The 16,657-nt window shown below is 40.8% G+C and overlaps 1 protein-coding gene across 1 annotated transcript in view; it reads right to left on the reverse strand.

The window, feature by feature from the left end:
* Positions 1–11,274: 11,274 nt before the first annotated feature.
* Positions 11,275–16,657, reverse strand: part of SOHLH2 (spermatogenesis and oogenesis specific basic helix-loop-helix 2) — a 43,604-nt gene continuing 38,221 nt past the window's right edge. The window contains exons 10-11 of the mRNA XM_001082320.5: positions 13,591–13,847; positions 11,275–12,116 (exon numbers count right to left, since the gene is read on the reverse strand). Of these exons, the coding sequence (XP_001082320.5) occupies positions 12,096–12,116; positions 13,591–13,847 (278 nt within the window). The 3' untranslated portion in view covers positions 11,275–12,095. The remainder of the gene's footprint in view (positions 12,117–13,590; positions 13,848–16,657) is intronic.

A 16,657-nucleotide genomic window follows, 5' to 3' on the forward strand; every position in this document is an offset into this window, starting at 1 on the left:
TCTTCTGCTCCTGTAGGAAGGTCCACCTGAAAACAGAGGGCCCATAACACTCGTTGGGAAGCGCCGATAGACACCCCAGAGTCTCCTCATCCCACTTCCTAGTAGCTCCCTGGCACCGTTGTTTGATGATAGCTTGTTGAAACGGATGTCTGTTGAAATGGCGAAGGTGAACAGTGTGAGGTGTCAAAAGAAACATATGACTAACAATAAAGATAAGCTCACAAATTATATATTCTTTTGCAAAGTGAATTGGAGCTAGCTAAAATGTACCCCTCTATTTTTGTCATTCTCCTTTGTGTTCAAGAGAGAGAACAGGGAGGAATTGCTGCTTGTGTGTTGGGAATTTCACAGAATCTTGGGCATCCCCACGAGAGTGATTGCTCATGTAAGCGGCATCCATTTTTATGAATCAGCAAAAAAAAAAAAAGAAAAAGAAAAAGATTGAAGGCTGCTGGCTTAGCTACCTACGGACAGCAGTGCGGAGGGACTCAGAGGAAATGGAGGACGTTGCTCCTGTGTTTGCAAAGCTTGCAATTTTGTGATCTTATTAAAATAAAGCTATTGTTTACATTTTATCCAGATGTATAGACAGAGGCCAATGTATTGGGAGCATTTCCTCTACCTGTGGGGTGCTGAGTTTATAGATTTACATTAGTTTTTTCCAGCTATCACCCCCTCTTGTAACCTTCCTTCCTCCTGCATCATCTCACAAAGAGCAGTGGCTATCATCAAAGTTATTGATTTATGCCTCAAGCAGGCAGGAAGTCGAACAAAGCAGCCTGAGAAAGCAGCAGAGGCAGCTGCTCACCCAGAAGGACTTGTGGGGAGGAATCTACTGGCATAAAACTTATTTGCCCCCTCTGGCCTCAGATGAGAACAGTATCAACGACAATAATAATAGCAGCTAAGGCATAATAAATGGTTACATGTGCCAGGCCCATTCTCTCGTTTCATTTTCCCACAGCCTTGCTAGGCAGCTTCTGTTAACTCCTCATTTTCACAGATTAGGAAACTGAGGCACAGAGGGGTCAGAGAGACTGCTCATGGCCACCCACTAGTAGGTGATGCAGCTTGCACTTCAACAGAGGTTTGTCTGACTCTAAAACTCTAAAGCTCTTGCACTACTGGCTTCACACCCAGCCTGGCTTCAAACTTTCTTTTGAATCACTTGTTTTTGGAGTGGGGGCGGTTAGAACATACAGGAAAACAAATTATCTTCGAAGGTTGTAGGAAAAATCAACATTCTGCACGGTTGGTGTAGGCACAGCAATATGCAGGTTTTTGGTTGCCTTGACAAGGCTATATTGAAGACAAAAGGCTGCTGGAGTGCATTTAACAAAGAATTCAAGAGGGTAATTGGAGACAAGTATGAATTATTTTGAAAAATTTTGCTCCAAAGGAGAACATTCCTTCAAAGGTGATAGAAGCGAAAAATAAAGTAAGCTAAAACAAGATTCCCAGATAAATGTATTGACAATAGATCTTAACTGGTAAATAAGTAAAACGATATTCAATACAAGGCTAATCTTTTGATGTTGATATTGTATGAGGCAGCCAGACTTTTTTACTGGGGAAAGGGGATGTGGGATGTGGCCACTCCCCTAGATAAATTATAGAATTGAATAGAGCTGTGGTCCGGTATTATGTGCCATGCTCCTAGATTTAACATACACCAACTTTCAGCCCCATCTTTTGCCCAGAGTGCTGTGAGAACCAACATGGAATCAAATACGTGGATCTGAGCAAAAATGTTAAAACTTTCGTTTCAAAAAGCTGGAAATTCTCGAGATCAAGACAAATGTGCAGTTATGGATGAAAAATCAACCACACGTAATCTCAGGTTTCAACTGAGTCATGTAAAAACACTTGCCACCAAGAAAACACAGCTTTGCGATGCTGCAAGTGTTAAGAATAACAAGAAAGAATGTACATCGTAAAGGAAAACCTTACGGCGGGGTAGGGCACCCCTGTATTTCCATTTATTTATATCCAGGTAACCCATACTTTTCAGCCTGCCTATCAGTCTGCTTTCGATGAGTCGTTGCCACCCTGTCATTCTCCCAAGGCCTGAAATTATTTCGGTTTTCTGGCCTTGAAAATGCTTTCCGTGTTTGATGAAGTATTACTTTGAAGACCCAAGGTTTCCAAATATTGAAGCTTCTATTTATTCTCAGCCATCTATTATTCTATTTTAATTTTGAAAATTACAGTTGTTTGCAAAGGCTATTTTTGTTGAGGAGGTGTTAATTATTTTCTGGGCCTAAATTGTGATAGCTGGCCTAGTTATTGCAGGTCCAACAGTCAACTTGGTTTATTATTGCTTTGATTTAGCTCCACTGAGGGACTGACCTAAAATGTCTTTTCTTTTTAAAGCCGGAGAATTTAATACTGTGATTGGATTGTTGTAACGGCTTCCTAACCAGTCTCCCTGCTTTCTTCTTCATCCTCACCTCCCGACCCATATTCTATTCTTGAGGTAGCAGCTAAGTGAACTTTCAGTGAAAAGATCATATCATGTCACTCCTCTGTTAAAAACCTCCCAAGGGCTTCACTCCATAAAAATGAAAAAGTCCTTATATTGTGCGATCTGGTCCCTGCTACGTGTAATAACTTGAACAAATCTCACAGACATCACATTGGGCAAAAGAAAACATGCACAGAGAATACAGTAATCCCAGCTACTCGGGAGGCTGAGGCAGGAGAAACACTGGGACCAGGGAGGCGCAGGTTGCAGCGAGCCGAGATCGTACCACTGCACTCCAGCCTGGGTAACAAGAGCAAAACTCTGTCAAAAAAAAAAAAAAAAAAAAAAAAAAAAAAAAAAAAAGAAGAGAGAGAGAGAGAGAGAAAGAGAGAGAGAAAGAAATATTCCAAAGCAATTTTTCAAAATAGGCAAAATAATGTGTTATTTTAAAAGGAGTAATAGTAATGGTCTTCGGGGAAGAGGGAGCAGTGGTAGTCGGAAGAAAAAACTAGGTTTCTGGGGTGTGGACAGTGTTCTATTTCTTGACGAAGGTATTGGCACAGGGTGTGTTCACTTTGTGATAATCCATTGAGCTGCATACCTGTGATTTGTGCCCCTTCCAGTAGGCTAATCACACTTCAGTAAAAACTCTCACAAGAGAGAGAATGGGAGGTGAGGAAGTGAAGAAAGTAGGCACAACACTATCCTTTCAAAAAGTTTTGATCTAAAAGAGAACAGAGAAATTGAGCAGTAACTGGAAGGAAGTGAGGTGGAGTCAAAAGAGGATTTTTTGGTTTTGTTTGTTTAGGTGGGAGATATTAAAGCATGTTTATTGTGTGATGGAATTGACCTTGGATAAAAGGACGATCCAGTGTTCAAGAGAAACAAAGGACAATTGCTCGAGGAAAGTCTGTGAGTAGTTAAGAGGGCCTGAGACCCAAGCTGGAAGTAGAGAGGCTGGCGTAGAAAGGAGGAGAGGACACATGGTTGTGACGATGATTGCATTTCAGAGGTGTGTATGTGTTCAGGGTGGCTGGGAAATCGGGTTCCAACAGGAGCTGTCCAACAATAGGGGGGTGAGAGAGACATGAGAAGCTTTCACTTCTGGTGACGAGCAACTTAGGCATGGAAAGAGTGATGAGGCTGGTTCCCATGGCCTTTTAGGAGAAGGTGTGCAGTCATTTCTAATGATAGGCTCTTCAGGTACTGGATTGGGCTTATAATGATGGGGCTGGTTATGTTGCGATGGGGGAAGAAAAATCAATGGCTCTCCTTGTGGCCCTCAGGTCACCTCTAGAGGAGGAGGAGGTCCTGAACTCATAACGGATTCAGAAAGATTCACAATAAATTCGGGTAGATAAGAAATTGTGGAATTGAGGGTATGTACATTTACAATCTTGATGTTGCCAAATAATTGATGCAAATTTAAATTCCTATCCACATGAGTTTTCCCTCAACCCCTGTTAAAGTTCATAATCTTTGTCATATCTAGTCTGTGAAAAATAGCTCATTATCAATTACTATTGTGAATAACTTTTCACCTATTTATTTTCCTTGTGTTTCTTCTTCATGAAATGCTGTTGATGACCTTTGCCCATTTTTCTCCCTGGTTGCTTGTGTGTTCCTTACTCATTTGAAAAGCCCTTTGCATATTAGGGAAACAAGCCATTTGCCAGTCATATTCATGTAAAATATAGAGGGAGGAGTCTTTAATCATATGGGCCTGGGTTTCATTGTCATTCTTTTGATTAATTATTTATTTTTTTGAGACAGAGTCTTGCTCTGTCACACAGGCTGGAGTGCAGTGGCGTGATCTCAACTCACTGCAAGCTCTGCCTCCCAGGTTCATGCCATTTTCCTGCCTCAGCCTCCCAAGTAGCTGGGACTACAGGTGCCCACTACCACGCCTGGCTAACTTTTTGTATTTTTTTAGTAGAGACGGGGTTTCACTGCGTTAGCCAGGATAGTCTCGATCCTGACCTTGTGATCCGCCCGCCTTGGCCTCCCAAAGTGCTGAGATTACAGGAGTAAGCCACCGTGCCTGGCCCATTGTCATTGTTTAAAAAAAAGTCATCATGCCACTTTTATAAAAATATACATGTTTTCTTTAATGATTTTACAGTATTTTGGAGGGGGGGTGATGTAGGAATGCAGCTTTACTTTCTTTTTCTTTTTTTTTTTTTCAATTTCAAATTGCTTCCGCATTGCTGTTTCTGGAATAATCTGCTTTCCCCAAACATTCTTGAAACGCTAACTTGATCCTACCCAGTTTAAAAAGTACTTCCAATTCAACTCAAGAAGAGGGCTCATCTGGATCCTGTCACACTCCATCAGTGTGAAGGCCTTTCCTTTTGCTTTCTCAGCGTATCGAGCACTTCACACTTACTCCATAGTTCTGAACTCTGCTTCTGGGGCTACATTCATCTAAGTCTCTTTGTCTCTGAATTTTAATACAAAAGGTATGTACATTTACAGTTGTGATGGATGTTGCCAAATAATTGATGCAAATTTAATTCCTACCCACATGTATGATAGTTTTCCCTCAATCCCTCACCAACACTGTGTAAAACTTTATAATCTTTGTCATATCTAGTTGGTGAGAAATGACTCCACTGGTTTTTCAATTATTATTATAAACATCTGTTCATATATTTATTTTCTTTGTAGAAAATTACATTAAGGTCCTACCTGTGCTATTGACTGCAAAAAGGCAAGTGATCAGCTAATAATTACAGTCCCCTGTTATTAAAATAGAAATTTACTACTTCATGAAGACTTTGTAACTCCCTGGAAATGGTTATCTTTGAAAATACTGATGCATGTTATATTCTTCCTTAAAGTGCTCACACATCCTCTCCCTGTCTCGTGCCCTTTCTCTCTGTGCAAGTACAATATCCCCTAGTATATGATTGATGCATTCAGCAAACTGGTCATTAGTAAGAATTCTCTCCAAGTCATTAAAATAAAGTATGTGCTTTAAGTTATTTGTTGTCTGGAATGGTTGTATGAATGGGATTCTCAATGGCTAACAGTGCTGGACAGATGAGGTCTTGCTGGAGTTATTGGTTTACCTGTCCTCTCTGTAGCCTTGTATAATCACATTTTTCTTTTCCGCAAAGGAGAAAGAATATTCCCACAGTCATACCCCCTCCATACCCACCATTCTGAGTATGCCACTCACTAACTGCTACATCTACTTTTACCCCCGCCCACTCCCCACACCTTACCCTTACATCTCATCCCTCTACCTACTTTGACATCAACAATTTTTTAACCACACATGTGGAGCCCTGCATCCACTGATCCACTTTCCAGGGCCCATCACCCTCCTCACTTGTAAAGCCAAGATCCCCCGGGTCTTCCTGATCATGACTCCCTTGCATACTTATTCAACTCCCTAGCCCTTATCTTCTCTGTCAAACGTGCTTGGTGAAACCCCAGTTAAATCTCTGCTTATCCAACAGCAGCAGCCAGCCAGTCAAATCTGCCTGGAGAAAATCCCAGCAGCCCCTCAGAACCAAAACCTCTCCTTGTTTAGGATGCTACAGAGCCAGGAAGAGTGGTATGAAGTGACATTAAGAACCATGATTTTTCTTCCTCTGTGCAGATTGTGTATTAGGGAGTAGACAGGCTGCAGGAAGGGAAGGTGGCAAGATAAGAACAGCTACCATTGGGCAAGGGTCTACCACATGCCAGGAAGTTTTATAAACATGATCTTGAATCCTCAGACCCTGAATAAGTAAATAAATTTCATTACTCTCATTTTACAGAACAGGAAACAAGTGCAAAAAGGCAAATAATTTACCCAAATATATGCAGCTAATGGGTAGTGAACTAGGCTCTATTCACAACATTCTGACTTCTAGTCTCGTGCTTTCTCCACGACACTCAGCTGCCTCTTCTGGGTGAGGTAATCAGTGCCCCGGCCTAAGCAGTGAGCAAGTAGTGTCTGGTCTTGCATCAGGCACTGAGGGTGTAGAAGCAGAGCTCTATTCATTGCAGAGGCAAGGGCCTGAGAATTGTGAAGAGCAGTTGTAGGGACATGCTGCGGGGGGCCTGGACTGGGCATAGGAGGAGTATAATCACCAATGACTTTGTCTTGCCTTTGTTCAAGTGGGAGCAGAATATCCAAGTGTAGACAGTGAAAAATAATTTTCAGCTGGAAACCTGCCATGACTGGCTTGGCTTTGCCAATGGGATCTGATTAGTATTCTTGAGCTTTCATTAGCATTTGAAGGAAATACCCAAATGACACAAAGCTGGTTCTAGCAGCTGAGATTTAACATTTTAACCCAATTTCTCTAATGCAGTTAACCTGTGATAAAATGCTGGTTAAGCGCCTTCTTTTCATAAACCATTTTGAGCCTCAACAAGCAAACCATTTATACAAGCACCTTTGCACTCACCTCTGCCAAGCCAGGTCGGCGGACGTGCCTCCTTGTGTGAATTACATCATTTGCTGCTGGGGTAGAGAACTGGGAGTACTTTTCCCAGCCTTGGCTGGACCGGAGCCAAGGTTAAGTGCAAATCCCTTAACATGATCTCCCTGTAACTGCCTCTTGTGCTGACACAAGCCTGCCCTGGGGAGCAGTACTTTAGTCCATCCTTTGTTGCAGGTTTTCCATTTTAGGGAGAATTGATAGTGAGACTAAGTATAAACACATCCTCTGCCAGTCAAATGCTGCGGCTAGGGTTTTTGAAAAGGATCTGGGAAGTCTGGTGGCCAGCAATAATATTTATATTGAAACTCACAGCTCTTGCTTCACAGGGTGAGGGCAATGATGGTCAAGAAAGGAATTCCCTTCCCCATATACGATGCTTCTCACATGACTCAAGAAAGCAAGGAAATATTACTTTGAGTTCAGAGTAAATCCTGTACTAGTTTCTCAGTTGCATAAGATTAAGAACCCAAGATAATGTGTTCATATTCAAATTTTTCCAAATACTATTTTCTACTTCTAAAGGGGAAAAAAAAAAAAGGTAGCTCAACTGGTATTTTGTCTTTCTCCCTTTCTTTTAACTCTCTCAAAGGCTTAGGGGCATTTTCATCCAGTTCCTGACTCTCTAACCCTATAAAAAAGTAGAACTTCCTATTGTACTGAAAAAAAGAAAAAGCCTATAATGTCTCCTTTAGAAAGATATTTAACAACTTTATTTTACCAGTTAAATTTGACATGGTTCAATTATAATTCTCCATTCAATTACAAAAATCAGTGTTCCAACCCCATTGGCTTTCTTTCTGATTACAGTAAATAAAATCTAAAAATATTAAAGAAACAAGTAACTACCCCAGGGATGTGAGTGCTGTAAGTTTTTCACCCCTTCCTTAATGTTCTATAAACAAGAGTCAGCAGCACTAGAATACCACAACATGAGAGAACCATTTTTAGCCTAAAGCAGTAGGGAAAGTATTCCATGAGTTTATTCTTGTTTTTGTGTGCCTATCCTAATATACACACAACTATAGGAAAGATTTCCTACTTTTCAAAAGTTTCCAGTTCAAAACTGAGTCTTATTTCAGGACTATGTGGAAAATAATCTACAGGATGCAGGCAATATTGAGATCTGTTATTGAGGGTTTAAAATAACATGGAGTCCTAAGCAGAGAATTTTTAAACATTTGGCTATTATTTTGAAGGACAAAAAGAAATAGCTTGATGCAGATTGAAAGGAGGAAAAATTCAGTGTTTTATGAAATGCACCACTCCCAACACCCTTACATAGCCTTGATACTACCTGGGTAAGAAATAAGCATAAAGGAATATCTATTTGCAAAGACTTCTTGGGATACATGTTCTTCTTAGAAGAATCTGTGCATTTTAGAAGTCTATTTCCCTGAAGTTTCTTCCAGTGGCACTTAAGCCCTCTTATTTTATAATCTTATGTATAGAAACCTTTGCTTTGAGAATAAATTAATATTTTTACAAGCATGATGAGTAAAATTCAACCGCATACAAGATGTGTAATATAATCGTGTGTTTGTATGTGTATCTTGTTTTCAAAAAGAACATTATTCTAGGGTGTTAAAAAAAAAAAAAACAAAAAAACCTTTTAAAATACGAAGATCAGAGGTTTCTCCATTTTCCATAGGAGTGTCATGTTTCCATGGTGATGAAAACAGCTCCTGATACCGGATTAATCAAGGTGATCTGTGGGCTTCCTGCTTCCTACTTCCATATAACAGGGAGATGCACTGAAGAAAATGGGAAACCAGTGGCATGTGCGATAGGTGGGTAGAAAAATACCAGGAAGTTCAGGTTCAGGTCTTAAGATTTTGTTACATCAATGCCATTCGGAGAAATGACAGATCCTTTCCAAGGTTGTTTTGTTTGTTTGTTTGTTTGTTTTGTTTTCAAAAGTGACATTCTGTTTTTAACAATACCTTTAGAGTAACTCCACAAAATATGAAAGCTTTGATAAAAATTCAGAACCACCTCTTCATGCAGTTTCCACTGCCATCTAGATAAACCAAATGAGTGAAACCCCACATCACTTTTCTGGTTTTCACTCCTTGCGAATACCTACTCAAAATTCACGGGGTTCACTCCCGCCTTTGAGTTTCCCAGCTGTACTGCCTATTCATCCTTCTAACTTACCAAAGCAGTTTCGGGAACCCATCCCAGCAAACCCTTTCTTAATCACTGTGGGAGTAACGAATGAGTCTCTCCGTCACTGCCTATCGAGGAGGGCGGTGCTCCTTGTGCTCCACTCCAGCCCTTAACATGCACTTGATCAGGGTGCTGCAAGTTAACAGGGGCCCTCACACCTGGCTGTGCATCAGAATCATCCTAATCATCCTATGCAGAGTATTGGGCCTCATTCCAGAGCTATGGAATCAGAATCTCTGGGAGAAAGTCCGAGAATGTACAGTTTTAATCAACCTATGAGTGCTTCTGAGGCCCTGCCAGGTTTGGAAGTCAATGACATATGGTTTTAGTTTGTATCTATTCTGTTCCCTATGGGTATCTGTGTCTCTTTATGTGAATTGGATGTGTTTAAGAGGAATAATCAAATACTAGCAAGCACATTTTGTAGTGTTTAAATGCAGATTCCCAAGCACCAGGGAGTAAGGCTTACCAAATCTGACTCTGTGGGGATATGGCCTGGGAGTCTGCATTTTAACAAACCTCTCCATCCTCCCTTCCCGAAATGATTTCCTTGTATAGAGAAACACTACCGCTTTTGGAACCAAACTGGAACACCTACTGGGACCGGGCACACCACTTCAATGAATGAGGCAGCCTGGGTGGGGAGGGACCAAACGGAAGCTGATGCCCCATGGAAAGGGGGAGGCACTGCTCTGCCTCAGCAGTTCATTACTATTTTTCCAGAGTAGAAATAGAGCCAGTATTGTCTATGTTTCGAATTTTTCAGAAGCTACAAGTTCAGAGCAATTTAATTTCTTAACATTCAAAAAACAGCCAATAAACAAACAGCTGCCACCGACAACTTGTGCCCTCTGCCTTTGAGGGTTTTACCCATGTACCTTGAATCTCCGGTGATTTGCAATGCCTTGTGTCATCAGGAGCCTGGTCGAGTGACCTCTTAAAATGAATCATATAGTATGATAGAACTGCAGCGTCACAAGTTCCTACTGGGTCATCCAGGCCCCTCCCACCATTTAATGTTTAATCCCCCTACTTTGGCATTCCCCTCCAGTGCTGACACCCCAAACCATGTCTCTCATCTAGATCTATTGCCTGTGCTGCAATATCTGAATGTATTTTGGCTACTTCAACTCGGATATCATTTAAATACCTCAAATGCAACATGGCCCCATATAAAATTGTCGTGTTCTAGTGCCATGACTCCAAGTGTTCTTCTCCTCGCATTGTCTCAGTGAACACCAATACGGCCTCGCTAGCTGCTGAAGCCAGAAGTCTCGGTGGCATCCTTAATTCTCTGCCCTTTATCACAGCCCCGTATCAGATCATCTACTATCTTTCATTCATTCTGCTCTTACCAGCATGAAACCTACAAGCTGTCACCTTTTCTAGGCAAGCTCTTTGCATCTTCTTCATTGTGAAAATAACACTGCAACTGTCTGTCTCATAACCAGCCAACTTGATTTTACAAGGAAAATCCTGCTCTTTTTCTACAAGGTGAAACCCAACTAACCTTTCTTCCTTGGCTAAGAGTTGAGCTCACTTGGAAGAGAATAATTTATTAAAAATGTAATTCTCGTGTTAGAAATGAATTTGGACACTGGCATGAAGCCCAGGATCATGGGACCCAGCCTCGGAAAGCAGAGAGCTCTAACGATCGATCTGGTAGCCTCCTCTTTATGCTGAAAGGAAAAGGGGACTGAGAGAGCAGCAAGTAGAGAGATGGCTCTAGGGGTCACACTTTTTAGGTCCTCTGTTGAAGAATTCCCAGTCACAGGCTTCTCTCATAGCCCACATGGAGATATAAAGAAACCCTGGTGCAAAGCAAAAGTGCCAGCAACGATTAAGACCAGCTGGGAACACAGGCAGTAGTCCCAGCGTCCAAAATACCTCAACAGGTTCTCTTCTAATGTCAAAGCAATTATTTCTAAAGGAAAGAGAATGAAGAAGCAAGCACCTGTTTTTAATAATAAGAATAAAACCTTAGTTGGAAACTTCTTGTTCCTTTTTAAAGTATGTCAAACATCTACAGATTCCATCATTTTGGTAGCCTCCAAGAAAAGCTGTACGGTTTGACATGAGAATTAGGCTATGCCTACAGTAATTTTTAAGCTTCTCAAAACTCTAGGAAATTAAATTCCCTACATAGTACTACTGAAAGAGAGAACAGATATTTATTAAACAAAATAAAAATGGATTACAATGTTCAGGGTGAAAACTGAGTATTTTATTTAATAATAAAATGTACGTATAAGAACAATTCAGTGAAATATAAAACAAACCTTTTTTCCCCCTTAATTTCAACTGTCCTTTCTAATACCCATAGGGAGGAAGAGATGAAAAACAAAAGACCTGCTAGTCTGTAACTAATGGTCCAGAAAGAAATATTTACCTATTAGCCATCGTTTCACTCAATGGATTGTGAAATGCAAAAGCACACATCAATTTATTCATCAGTAGTCAAGTAGGGAGGTAAACCCCTCTTTCAGCATCTTCCTGCGTATCTTAGTTTGGATGGTGAATGAAGAAGGAAACACTCTAAAATGTCAAATAAGGAAAAGACACCACCTAGAAATGAGTGACAGTAATTCACAGGGATACTAAAAATAAGAATCAAGTTGCAATATCTGTACTCAGTGACACGAGGTATCAACACACCTTCCTAATCTTATCATTTTATCGTGTCTACATGGATCTTCCTTATAGCATGCTTTTTTCATCAATTGTGGAATATTTTTTGAGAAGAAAGAGTGTAGGTCACCGAGGCCATTTGTTCTCGTAGCTCTCTGGCTGGCGGGGATCCAAGTGTGTATGAAGATGAGTGACAGTGTGCGGCCAGCTTTTTTGCTGCTGGTCTTTCTATCTGCAGAAGCTTTGAGTGCATTTATCAGAAGCCAAACCATGCCAACTCTTTTGATATTAGGTCTTTGGGTGGAGCTTTCAAAATCATTCTTTGTTCCACTTTTCCTAGATTGTCAAACTGCGCCCAGTAGGTGGTTGAGAGTGTGAATTTCAAACATGTGCTTTTAATATGCCCAAAATTGTTGCTGCAAAGAAGGGGGAAAAATCCACATTAATTGAATCCTCGCCCATTCTTACTCATAATGTCATGATTGTATTTTCTATATCATAAAACAATCTGAAATGATTTGCAAAACTATGTGAAATCCTCAGATGAATAAGCTTACAGGTTTTAAAATATGTATTCTTATTAAAAGGAATTATTTTCTCACAACAATCCAACAAAACCCACACAGAGTAAGTACAGGTCAACAATTAAAAACTAATAATATTGTAATCTTTTCTTTCATTTACCCTAGCCTTCCTATTGGAATACTAATGATCATTAGCAACATTATGATATCTGTAGACACTACATATTTTAACATTTCTTCGCAATTCTCTTTAGAATATTTTTCTTACAAATATCTTTTGGAAGGTCACTATTATTCCCATTTTATAGATGTCATATGGAGATTGTAACAGTATCTACCTTCAAAGGATCACTTCAGGGATTCTCAAAAGATCATGCACATTAAGTACATAGAGTATTTGGCACTATTATTGAGTGCTCAAAACATGTTGGCTACTGTTAATATGCAAAAGTATTAGCAACTATATTAAAGTTAACAGAAGTCCATTTTAAGTAGGCCAACCTAGTTTGAGTCTTCCTCTAGCACTGGACAGTTCTTCCAAACAATGCAGGTATGACTGTTTCATATGCTGGTCCATCTGCCAGGACTGCTCTTGTCTCCTCACTTCCGATTCCTCACCCCTCTACCTGGCTAATTCTTAGCAGCTAGAGATTGGCATAGATGGCATTTCTCCAGGGGCGAGCAGTCGCTAACCTCACCCACATCTAGCTGATATATACAGTGGGGCACTCCTCCTACCCGCTTCAACCATATTGTAATTTCTGCTTCTTTGTCTGCATCCCCTTAACACTAAAGCTGCATGAGGGCAGGGATCGTGTCTACCTTTGTATACTACATTCTTAGCACAATGACAAGCTCAGTGTCAGAATATAGTGGGTGCTCAGTAAATATCTGCTGTATGAAGACACCTGGTATCTGAAACCAGCCTGGCTGGCGACTGAAAGAAAGCTTTTTGATGAGTGTGAGTGATGCTGCCCACCTGAGAGATAAGCAGCAGTTAGTGATGGGACCAGCTGAGGATGAGGGTGGTAAGGTGGGATGTGCCACTGCGGAAGCTCTGAGTAGAAGCAGGGGGGCAGAGGGGAATCAGTGCTAGGGGAGATCAGATTCCACCTGTCACTGTCAAACTAGCACAGTCCCATCCAGCTTCAGTGGTTCTGGATATTAGACACCAGCCCTGCAGCATGGGGAGCGAGAGCACGGGTCGACTGCATCTCCTTTTCACCCAGCAGGTTAGAGAGACTCAGAATCAAGCCCTTAGGTCCCAGTCTTCCAACCAGAGTCGCAACAACAAAATGGGGGTCAGGGGTTTCTGCTGGCTGGAGTGAAAGGGTCCAATCTGATCCATGGACCCCTGAAAACTTACCAGACAGTTGGGATGTGTAGTGCACGCCTGACCCAACCCAGAAGTGCAGTGCTGAGGGAGAAGCTTTGAGACCGGGGACACGGCTGAAGGTAAATGAATTGAAATGTTCTGATTTGTTACGGCAGTTGCATCGTAGGAAGGGGTGACTTTAGAATAATATCTGACAGTATGCAAGGAATTCAGAGAGAGCGCTGCACTGGGAATGTGAGTTTTATATGGATCACCAATAGCATTCTCTGAGGTGGAGCTTGACGGAACTTTAATGAGAAAGAAAACAAATATGGGTCAGTATCCACAATTCTGTAATTCGGAACGACTGTTATTTGACATAAACTGCCCGCTGTTTCATTTCCTCGCATTACAAATCTGTGCTACCGCTACACCCGAACGCTGATGGAAAAACAAAGTGAACTTTCTAATTGTGACATTTAGAGCAACACACACACTATAAATTAGTGTTCATGTGTCATTAAAAGACAGATGTTAGAGAAGCGGAAGATCCCTGTGCCTTTTGATGTATGTGAATGTGCATGTCAATCAAAATGGAATCTCTCTGAAGCAAGGAAGAAGGTTGGAAAGAACAACTCCATTCAGCAGAATGGTTAATATCATTATACAGCTATATTCTACATGGTAACTAGAAGAAAAAATTCAATATATAATATTAACAATGTAACCTCAAATAATACCATGAATGTTTATTTTCTACTGGACATCAATAACATTGAAAGTAAAGTAATATAATGGTACGTCTACTTTAAATACAAATGTATCTGAAATGTTTGTGAAAAAATAATTTAAGCAAATATATACAGAGATTTATGAAAAAGAACAGAAAAAGGCAAGCTGATAAGGTTAAAACATGTATGTATTACAGATCGGGCTCAGCACAGAAACCTTGAGACTTCGGGTGGTCATTTAACTTCTCTAGCCTTCAATTTCCTGATGCGGGTGGTGAAAGTGAAATTTGGAAGACTTAACTGATTGAACTTCTCCGATCCTCTTTCCAAAACAACTTGGCAACATGCATTAAGAGCTATACATACATTCACGTTCTCTGTTCTCTAACTCACCCATTACACTCTTCCAGGAACCCATTATACTCTTCTAGGAATCCAGTCCAAGGAAAAGTCCAAAATACAGAAACCCTCATATATGGGAAAATATTTCCTATCACATGACATAAAAAATCACTCTCCCCTCAAACTGCAAATGCTAAATGTAGCGATTGGAAAATGGCTAAGAAAATTACTCTATAAATCACTTGATAAATAATTAAAACCATTAAAATGGTGATGAGTGATGCATAACAACAAATATACGTATGTATGACACAAAGTTAAGTAAAAAAATTCAGGAAACCAAATGGATGTTCAATGATTACTACCATAGAAAAATATACCTGGAAGAAGACTTGAAGGAAATACGTCAAAAAATGAACACAGTGATTATCTTAGCCAGGTTAGTAAAGGATCGGCACTGGTTTTCAAACGCAAAAATGTATTTACATCAAATAAAAATGGGAGATTTGACTCCTTAACCTTCAAGGCCTCCTAGGGTTTGAACATGCCACAGATCTATGGTCCTAGCGCATCTCTGGCTTCCCAAGATCAGTCTCCTTAGGGGAGGTAGTGCCTCGAAATGCTGGGGCACAGAAAGGCCTGAACTCGCTGCCACAAAATGTTTCAGAGTGTCTGCAGGACATAAATAGTATTGTATGTACAAAAAAATAACATTGACAGGCATATGCCTGTGGCCTGACCTCTATCTGATTTAATCTAGGCTGATTTAATCATTCCATATCACATTCAGCCACCGCTACTTTAAGTAGATTAACCGTGGCTTATGGCAACTTTTTTTTTTTTCCTCTTATCCTCTCTTCTCTTCTCTAAGTCAGGAGAAAAGTCTAAATTGACTAAAATAACACCCTGAAGCTTCTTTGGTGATATGAAGAATCAGGGCTAGGTTCTATCTGGGGGCCCCTTCTCTTTTGACTTTAGACACCATCTTGAGTACCCTTCATTTGTTCCCATGGCTTCCGCCACATCCCCGTCCACATCCCCATCTACGCACGGTGCCTCTACTACAGCACTTACAAGACTGTCTGGGCCATATTTTCTTTTGTGACCCTTTCCACCACTAAGTTGTGAGCTTCATAAGAACAAGAACTGCCTTTCATTCATCTCTGTGTCCCCATCTTTGAGGCAGGGACATTTAAGCTGAGAACTAGGGATGGACTTGGTGCTGCCCAGGGCAGGTGAGGGAGGAAGGACATTTCTGGTACATTGGTGAGAGCAGAGCCTGTTGGAGGAAGTCAGAAGTGTCGTCTAGGACTGAGAGGCTGAGGAGACAGGCAGTCCTGTCATCTAGCATCTAACATTTAGGTCAAGAGGTCCATACCTTCCTGGTTTCTAGATGGAGAGTAACTTCACCTTCAGGAATACTGAAAGTCACAAACTGCTAGCTGTGTTCTTTTCCTCTATCTTTTTCCACCTTGTTATTTCAAGTACACAGGCATGTCTAGGCTTATATAGCACATATAACAAAAATGACTCCCAGTGGGAAAGCATTTGTTCCACAATTAATATTCATATAAGGAGATTTCTTGAGCCCCTCCTGTGTGTTGGTCATCGTTCTAGGTACTAGAAATACAGAAATGTATCAAACCGGCCAGAAAATTCCCTGCCTTCATGGAGGTGACATTCTAATGGAAGAAGATAGGCAACAAACAAAACACAGGAGTAAAGAACAGCAGGAGACAGTGAGTGCTATCACGACAAATACAGCAGAGAAAGTGGATGAGGAGTGCCTTGCGTCATGTTTATGGTAGGGAGGAATGTGCAGTTTTATCCGGGTGGCTGAGAAGATCTCTTTGAGAGGTGACATGCAAGCAAAGGCATGAAGGAAGCAAATAAATATGTTAAATGCTCAGGACACAGTCCGTCCTGAAATAATATGAACACTTCACCTCCCCTGAGATTCTATTTCTATTATAAACAAAGTCACCAGTGTGCTTATCATCTATCAACAAAATGAGCTTTCTGGTAATTACGGTCAATTTTGAGCC

The sequence above is a fragment of the Macaca mulatta genome, chromosome 17 (assembly GCF_049350105.2).
Source record: "Macaca mulatta isolate MMU2019108-1 chromosome 17, T2T-MMU8v2.0, whole genome shotgun sequence".
In the NCBI taxonomy this organism is placed as follows: domain Eukaryota; kingdom Metazoa; phylum Chordata; class Mammalia; order Primates; family Cercopithecidae; genus Macaca; species Macaca mulatta.